This window comes from Nannospalax galili, unplaced genomic scaffold (assembly GCF_000622305.1).
Source record: "Nannospalax galili isolate Female #2095 unplaced genomic scaffold, S.galili_v1.0 scaffold2378, whole genome shotgun sequence".
NCBI classification, from domain to species: Eukaryota; Metazoa; Chordata; class Mammalia; order Rodentia; family Spalacidae; genus Nannospalax; species Nannospalax galili.
Genome location: NW_008340540.1, coordinates 103950 through 113220, shown reverse-complemented (window position 1 = coordinate 113220; position 9271 = coordinate 103950). Strand labels below are relative to the sequence as shown.

Below are 9271 nucleotides of genomic sequence, written 5' to 3'. Positions count from 1 at the left end.
AAAGAGGCAGGCTGATCTCTGTGAGATGGAGGCCAGCCTGGTCTACACAGTGAGTTCCAGGCCAGCTGGAGCTACAGTGAGACCCTGTCTCAGAAAAACCCAAACCAAACCAAAGAATCAGAAAATAGACTTTAAAAAGAGAAAGATATAAACACCCCATAACTCCAGACTTTCACAAGCAACACTACTGCTATATGTGAGTCTTAGTACAAGATACCTTTTTTTTTCAGCATGGCTTTCTCCTGGAACTACAGTTATGGGTGGTTGTTAGCCACCATATGAGTGCTAAGAACCAAACCCAGGTCCTCTGTAAGAGCAGCCAGTGCTTTTAATCTCTGAGCTGACATTTCTCCAGCCCAGCTCCTTGCAATCATATTTTAAAAGAATTTATTAATGTATGTGTATGTGCATGCACATATGTATGCAGAGACCAGAACTGGATATTGCAGTGCCCTCCTCCATCACTCCACCTATTACTTTGAAGTAGGGTCTTTCCCTGAACCTGGTACTTGAATTTTCTCCATGAGGCAAGCCCCAGTGATCCTTTTGTCTCCACCGTCCCATCCCACCCCCCCACCCCCCCCCAGAGCTGGCATTACAGGTGTGTGCAGGATATCCACCTTGTTACATGGCGCTGGTTATAGATCATATTTTTGGCCGGGCGTGGTGGCACACGCCTTTAATCCCAACACTCAGGAGGCAGAGGCAGGCCAAAAATATGATTTTTATAAAACACTATCTGTAGCAAGATGGGTATTCTTTTGTGCTATTAGAAATCTGCTCTAGTAGGCCGGGCGTGGTGGCGCACGCCTTTAATCACAGCACTCTTTAATCATAGCACTCGGGAGGCAGAGGCAGGTGGATCTTTGTGAGTTCGAGGCCAGCCTGGTCTACATAGTGAGTTCCAGGACAGCTGGGGCTACAGGGAGACCCTGTCTCAAAAAAGACAAAAACAAAAAAACAAATTTTTATTGTTTTTTCAGAAATCCGAGTGGATGACAACAACCTGCAATCATGCACTTTATGCTATCTGTGATGTATTTACCCAGTTTTATGAAGCTTTAAATGAAGTGCTTCTCTCTGATGTGTTTGCACAGCTGCAGTGGTGTGTGAAACAAGGTATTCTCTAAGTCACTAGGCATAACATTTCTCATGTAGTCTTAATGAGAGGCTAATTTTTATTATATAAAAGTATGGATATAATGCAGACGGGTACTAGGTACGATTTAATTCAGTAGCCCACACCCAGTCAGTTTATAAAGCACATTTTAAAAAGGTTAGTGTCATCTGGGTGTGGTGGCACATACTGTGAGTCCCAGACTCAGGAAGCAAAGGCAGGAGGATCTCTAAGTTCCAGGCCATCCTGGTCTACATACAGACCAGCTAGGGCTACAGGGAGACCCTGTCTCAAAAAGACCAAAAAAAAAACCAAAAACAATTAATGTGTAGCAGATATAGACCAGGGAGCCATGAGTCCTGAGTCACATTTTGACCCTGGAGCAAAGTTAAATTCATTTTAGATTTTTCAGTACTTGACTTAATTTTAAAATAAGCAACAGTTGATAGTGTTCGGACAGCAAGAACTAGAAGTGTGCTAGCTAGAACTTTAGAGAGCCCTGGTCTGCTATTTCCCCTTATCTTCTAGCCCTTCCTATGTGAGCCACTTAAAGTGACAAAACTCTGATCTTCTTCCATCCAGCAAAACTAGCTGAAACCATGGTCATCCCATGGTCCCAGCATCTCCAAAAAGCTGAGGTCTCCACTGAAACTGAGGCTACACCTTCACCAATGGCCTCTTCTTGCCTCTCGGGGTGCAAAGCCTCAGAGTCTCTCCATGACCCCTTCAATCCTAGTGCCTTCGCTGCAACTGAAGCTGCACTTTCATATATGGCCTTTCCTGGCCTCTCAGAGTGCCAAGCCTCAGCTGCTCTCTGTGACCCCTTCATGCTTTCAACACCAGAAACATGCAGGAGACTCTTACACATTACCAAGTCTTGCTTCCAGGTTGAGATAGAGGAATGGGTCCCCTCTGTGTGCTGACCCTGAGGAAACACCTCCCAGAAGACTCCACCACAGTGATGCTGGTCTCTTGTTACTTACAGCTAAGTTTTCAGCCCCTGCTAACCAGCATCAGTTGTCCCAGTAAAGCAAAGTATTTCTTCAGGTTCTGGCCTCTTCTTAATCACAGCTGATTCTTCAGCTCTAGCTGACTAGAACCCACAGATTCTCAATTCAAAATATCACACAAACAGCCTTGATAGCCTCTGCTTCCCTTTGAAGCTTCACAAGCCAGGACTCCATTGTTCACAATTCTTTCAGCATAACTGTTCCAAGCTCCAAAGCAACAAACTCTAGGCACTCAATGGCTTTTCCAGCCCAAAGTTCCAAACATCCTCCCAAAAACAACTGGGTCAGGTCTGTCACAGAGGTACCCCACTCCTGGTACCAGTTTCTGTCCTAGTTTTTTCATTGCTGTGACAAAACACTCTGACCACTACCAACTTGGAGAGGAAAGGGTTTATTTATCTTACATCTCCCGGGTCACAGTTCATCAGGGAGCCCAAGGTAGGAACTCAAGGTAGGAACCTGGAGGCAGGAGCTGGAGCACAGGCCATGGAGGAACACTGCTTACTGACTTCCTCCCCTGGCTCAGCCTGCTTTCTTATGCAACACAGGCCCACTTGCCCAGGGATGACACCACCCACAGTGGGCTGGGCCCTCCCACATCACTCAACAATCAAGATGATGCCCCATGGACATAGCCACAGGCCAGTCCAATAGAGGCAATTCCCCAGTTGAGGCTCCCTCAACCCAGGTGTGTCAAATTGACACTAAAGCTATCCAGCACATCCTCCAACTGCAGTCCCTCTGTCACAGTATCACAGCAGAAAACACCTGGGACCCAGTTGACCAAGACAACAGTTAGAGTTTTAATGACAGATGCTGTTTGGTTTTGCAGATAATGAACAGTTGGCTCGCTCAGGTACAAATTGCTTAGAAAACTTAGTGATATCCAATGGAGAGAAGTTCAGCCCTGTTGTCTGGGATGAAACCTGCACCTGTATGCTGGATATTTTCAAAACCACCATCCCACATGTGTAAGTGCTGAGGCCAGTTCATGTGTCCACAGGATGTGTTCATGATCCTACATGCAACTTATGTTAATCTTTTCTTTCTCTCCTGTTCCCTAAGTTTGCTGACGTGGAAACCTGCGGGAGTGGAGGAAGAGACATCAGAAAAGCATTTGGTAGGAATTCTGCTGTCTTCTTTTCTTCTTTCCTCTCTTCTCATGTCTTAACGTTCAACTCAGCCTGGGCCAGCAAGATGGCCTAGTGGATAAAGGTGCTTGCCACCAAGCCTGAATTCAGGCCCTGGGACCTACATAGTAGAAGGAGAGAAATGACTCCCGCAAGTTGTCCTCTGACCACAGGAGCATCATGGCATGCATACTCCCCCCATCCCCTCATATACACACAAAGTAAATAAAATGTAATTTTTAAGAATTGGTCAGCCTATATGGTTTGTACTGTTTTCATTGGGAAGTCAATAAAAGAGTTTACAAGATCTGGCCAGGAGGCAGAGGCAGGCTGAGTTTGAGGCCACCCTGGTCTGGAGTTCCAGGCCAGCTATGGCTACAGAGTGAGACCTTATCTGAAAAAACAAAACAAAAAAATTGTATAAAAAATGTAAAAAGTCTTTTTACCCAGGAAAAAAGAGTTTACACCTCTTGCTTTTCCTTTGTGTCTGCACGCTCAGTGGTCTCACCGCAGCTAAAAATGGCACATAGCTCTGAGCATTTTTCTATGTCTTTAATGTTCTTTCTTTGAGAATCGCCTTGTAGGGCTGCTTCTGATTACAAGTTTTCTAATTCTTCTGGGACCAGATTTCCTGTTGGAAGCAGCTCCTGGGTGCAGCTCTCCTTTTCATTTCCATCCCTGCTCACTAGGAAATAAAGCCATATAAAAAAACCCTATTTAAGCCAGGCATGGTGGCACACATCTTTGATCCCAGCACTCAGGAGGCAGAGGCAGATAGATCTCTGTGAGATCAAGGCCAGCCTGGTCTACACAGAAAGTTCCAGGCCAGCTAGAGTGGCAGGGAGACCCTGTTTCAAAAAGACAAAAAAAAAATAAATAAATAAATAAAAAAAATAAGAAGAACAAGGGGCTAGGGAGTTGGCTTGGAGATTAAGGAATTAAGGACACTGCCTGCTCGTCTGTCCTTCTTGGGCATTGCACGACATGGATGCACTTACCTACATGTAGGCATAAAACTCATACACATAAAATAAAAATAATAAATAAAATAAGTAATAATAGAGTATTTTTTTAAAAAGATTTATTTAAAAAAAGAAAACTGGCTGCTCTTGGAGAGGACCTTGTTTTGATTCCTAGCACCCACATGGCAGCTAGTTCCCCTCCATAACTCCAGTTCTAGGGGATCCAATGCCCTCCTTTGTCCTCCTTAGGCATTGTATGACACAGGTACACTTACATGCATTTAGACAATACACCCATACACATAAAAATAATAAGCCAGGTGTAGTATGCATCTTTAATCCCAGCACTTAGGAGGCAGAGGCAGGCGGATTTTTGAGAGTTGGAGGCCAGCCTGGTCTCCATAGCAAATCCAGGCTAGCTGGGGCTAAAGGGAGACCCTGTCTCAATAAAATAAAATTAAAATAATAAATAAAATATATTTAAATAATAAAAAAGAAGAAAACAAGCTCCAGCGTCTATTTGTTTTTGGACCTGACCATTATAATTAAAACTCTGTCACGCTCACCATTGCAGAGTGTTGAGAAATGCCCTGAGCTGGACTAGGAGAATATGATGTTTTAATTACCTTTAAGATGGGCTGTTGGTATTAAAGAGTCACACCTCTGCTGGGCACCAATGAGAAGTGAACTTCGTGATTTTTCTCTGGTTTACATTTAGGATGTGGATCTGGACCGCCAGTCTTTAAGCAGCATAGACAGAAATGCCTCTGAGAGAGGCCAGAGCCAGTTCTCCATCCCAACTGATGACAGCTGGAAGGGTGGACCATATGCAAGTAAGACCCTTTGGGATGTGTATTTTGTATTTATTTGAAATAGCACATTTAAGTGATTCAAATATCTACAGAGCACAAAAGGGCAAACAGAAAAGCCTCTCTCCCCGCTTGTTCTCTTTCCCGTCAGCGGTGTTGCCAGACTTTCTCAGGCGTCTCTCGAGCCATTTTATCCATCCGCCAGCAAACACACGCACATATGCATTGCCATTCTGTACCCCATACATTGTCCCCCTATCCTTTTTATGCCAGTTGTGGAGTGCTATGTGTGTGTGTTCCCTTTTCACAATGTCAGTACATGAAGTTAGTTTTCATGTTCTTTCTTTCTTTAAATATTTTATTTTATGTGTATACGTGTATTGCCTGCATGTAGATAAGTGCACCCATGTTGTGCAATGCCCGTGGAAGACAGAAGAGGCTGTCGGATCCCCTGGAACTGGAGTTATGGACAGTTGTTAGCTGCCATGTGGGTGCTGTGATTCGAACCCAGGTCTTCTGCAAGAACAGTCAGTGTTCTTAACCACTGAGCCATCTCTCCAACCCCTCACATTCTTATTAAGGTCTGTTATCCCAATACACTGATGCATCTTTGTTTAAATGGGCCCCTAATAATAGACATTCCTATTATTTTATTATTTCGTTTGTACTATTAACCTTGCATGCTGTTCTGTATGACATAACATCATTAATTAGAAAATTTCCTAAGAACATTTGGTATTTTGACAGATGTTTCCAGTAAGGTTGAACTTGTTTTTGTGATCTGGATAATGTTTGGTGTCTCTGGAGTAATTATAATTTCGAGTTTTCTAATTATGATTGAAATTGAATGGTTTTCTGTTTATTTAAGAGCCACCTCTTACTTTCTGTGAACTCCCTTTATAATCTACTCATTTCCCAGTGACTGTTAGTTCTTCTTTGTCTGACAGAACCTCTTATGTACATCCTTTTTCTGGATGAATTTCCACATTACTTTTTTTTTTTTTTAATGTGTATGACGGTATTGCCTACATGTATGTGAGTACACCTGTGCCACAGAGGTCAGAAGAGAGTTTCAGATTCCCCTGGAACTGGAGTTAAGGACGGTTCATAGCCGCCATGTGGGTGCTGGGAATCGAACCCGGGTCCTCTGTAAGAGCAGTCCGTGCTTTTAACCACTAAGCTATCTCTCCAGTTCCCCAAATTACTTTTATCCACTTGTCTCTTAATGTTACTTATGGTGTGTTTTACTCTCTTATTTTGAAAAGTAGCTTTAACACCTGAGATGTCAGGCAGGCATTATCCTGTTTCTTGTGTGTGATCTCATTGAATCCTTCTACTATCCTTTGAAGAGACCCTACTTTGCATCTGAGTGGCCAGGGTGTAGACAGGCACTTTAATTTGCCAGTAAGGAGTAGGGATCCAGATGCACTTTTGACAGACTGAGGAATCAGAATTTGAAAATCTTCTTTCTAAAGTGGTGTGTCCTATCATTCATCCTCCACATGCTAGGCTGGTGAGAGGAAGGGGATGAGCAATGAAGTTAACTTCAGACTAAAGCTTTGTGTGATCCCTGTCACCTTGAAATCCATTGAAAAGGCCCCTTGCTGGGACCTCAGCATTGTCATTTAGTAACTTCTCATTGCCAGTTCCCCTCTTGCAGCCGTAGGTGGGGCAGAAGGATGTCTGGTTTTTCTTCAACAGACAAGGTGTTAGGTAGAGGGAGTCAAGTATAAATTCCTTTCATAGTGAGCCAGTCAGGGCATCAAGGTGCCTATATTTGGGAGAGGTGCTTGGGTCCAGGCCTTGCTGCTCCTCAGTGAAGAGTTTGTTCTTTCTCCCACTTTTTAAGTTAAAACTATTTTAAGGGGTATTGGAGATGAAATCCAGGGTTTCACACATGCTACATAAGCATTCTACCACTGAACTGAATCCCCAGCCCTTCTAAAGGTAAAGCATTCCACGAATACAAGAATTATTACATGGTTATATATTTTTACAACCATGATGATCAAATCACTAAAGCTTATATTTAACTTTTCCAACATTTTAATTCTATAATACATCAGGAAGAAATCTCTACTTTTACCATCAGCCAACATTTGTGAGATGCTTAGTATGAGCCACCCCAGAGCCTCTAGAGATGAAGACCGTGGGGGTGGATGGAGTCAGTCTGTGGACAGTGGACAGTGGGCAGTGGGTAGAAACTGCACTGTAGATGTGAACAGGGAAGATTCAGAATAAAGAATTGTAGCCAGTCAAAGGTTTCTAACCACTACATGGTTAAACCAGCACCCCCACACACCCCTGGGGATCAAACCTAGAACTCTAAAGAACACTCTCAGCTGAGTGTGGCACTCTCAGCTGGGCGTGGTGGTGCATGCCTTTAATCCCAGCACTCAGGAGGTGGAGGCAGACCAGGTCTCTGTGAGTTCAAGGCTAGCCTAGTATACATACTTTTAGGCCAGCTGGGGTGACAGGGAGACCTTGTCTCAAAAGACAGGGAAAAGGGGGCTGGGGAGATGGCTCAGTGGTTAAGAACACTGACTGTTCTTGCAGAAGACTCAGGTTCGAATCCCAGCACCTACATGGCAGCTAACAACTGTCCGTAACTCCAGTTCCAGGGGATCCGACAGCTTCTTCTGTCCTCCAAGGGCATTGCACGACACAGGTGTACTTACCTACACGCAGGCAATACATGCATACACATAAAAATAAATAAAATATTTTTTTTTTAAATGGGGGAGGAAGCATTCTGGCTTCAGAAGTAGAAGGTGCAAAGGGCAGCACTACTTCTAGGGTGGAACAAAAAAGGCCTGAAACTAAGAACTTAAAAGAGCTCCTCATGACCCCAACCCAGACTGAGAGAGCAGCTCCTCAGAGGCTGGTGGCATAAGCATCCACCTCCTGTGGTTAGAGCACAGTTCAGGTTATTGCAAAGGAGTGGCCCACGGGCTAACAGCAAAACTTGATGGAGGACTTGGGATCTACACAGCTGATTCTCGCACCTTCTTCAGAACCTTGCACAAACTTGTCTTTTTCTTTTCATCTTTACGATTTTCCTTAACTTCTTTTACTTTTCTCCTTTTCTTCTTTTGTTGCTTTTAACAGTCGTATTTTGGAGAGACATTTCCTGCCCATCTTATTTAAACCTACAACCCAACCCTGTTAATTCCTCTCTCCACCCTAAGTCAATACCAGTTGATATACTGTATCTTACACTTAAATCTTACCTGTTGTCTGCCAGTGCTGTGGGAGCAGGAGGTTTCGCCCAGTTCATTGCTATACCACAGCACCAACAATCATGCCATAGGCACTGTGTGGGAACTCAGTGAACATTTGCTGGATCCTGGCTGAGTCATTGTTAGGGTTAATCTTTATCATCTAATATAGATCAGAAACTGTTTGCCAGCCTCCTTATCAAGTGTGTGGTTCAGCTGGAACTGATACAGACCATCGACAACATCGTGTTCTACCCTGCGACCAGCAAAAAGGAGGATGCAGAGCACATGGTTGCTGCCCAGGTAACCAGGGCCTGGGCTGGGAATCTTTGTCCATGAGGAAGCTGTACAGTGGCAGTGGTGGGCTGGATCCAGCACAGATAGGCCATTCTGAGCCCAGTGTGCCCATCTCTGTCCAACTCCACATTAAGAAACTTTGCATTGGTCACTGGAAATTGATCACAGTGGAACCTAATGCACACCACAGTAATCAGAAAACACTAAACATCAAAAAGGTTTCTGCTTTAATTCCCTGAGAACTGGCTCATCAGTATACCACTGCTCAGATCCCACCCCCCTGTCAATGCTGAAGGAAGTGTTATTTATGCTAGGAACTGCCACCTGCCATTGATGTACAATTAACCATCGGTAACTGAGAGTGTGGGGGCACATGCCCGGAATCCAGCACTGAGTGGGCTGAGGCCGGAAAACTGCCCTGAGTTCAAGACCTACCTAGACTACAGGGTGAGACCAACAACCACAAAAGCCTGGCATGGTGTTACACTTGTAATCCCAGGACTTGGGAGGTAGACTCAAGGAGGATCAGAACTTAAGGCCAGCCTTGGCTACATAGCAATTTCGAGACCAGCTTGGGCTACAGGAGACCTTATCTCAAAAACAAGCAGAAACAAAAAACAAGCCAGAAATAAACAAAAAATGTGAATGGGTAATAAAGACTTCCTGAGGCCAGCAAGATGGCTCAGTAGGTAAAGGCACTTGCCATCAAGTCCAACAACCTGCATTCA

General features: G+C 44.2%; 1 protein-coding gene across 1 annotated transcript in view; it reads left to right on the top strand.

Annotated features, from left to right (window-relative positions):
• Arfgef2 (ADP ribosylation factor guanine nucleotide exchange factor 2) overlaps positions 1-9271 on the top strand; it is a gene marked incomplete at its 5' end in the record, with an annotated part of 87856 nt that overhangs the window by 66310 nt on the left and 12275 nt on the right. The window contains 5 exon segments of the mRNA XM_008835575.3: positions 984-1119; positions 2960-3098; positions 3193-3247; positions 4938-5052; positions 8419-8549. Of these exon segments, the coding sequence (XP_008833797.2) occupies positions 984-1119; positions 2960-3098; positions 3193-3247; positions 4938-5052; positions 8419-8549 (576 nt within the window).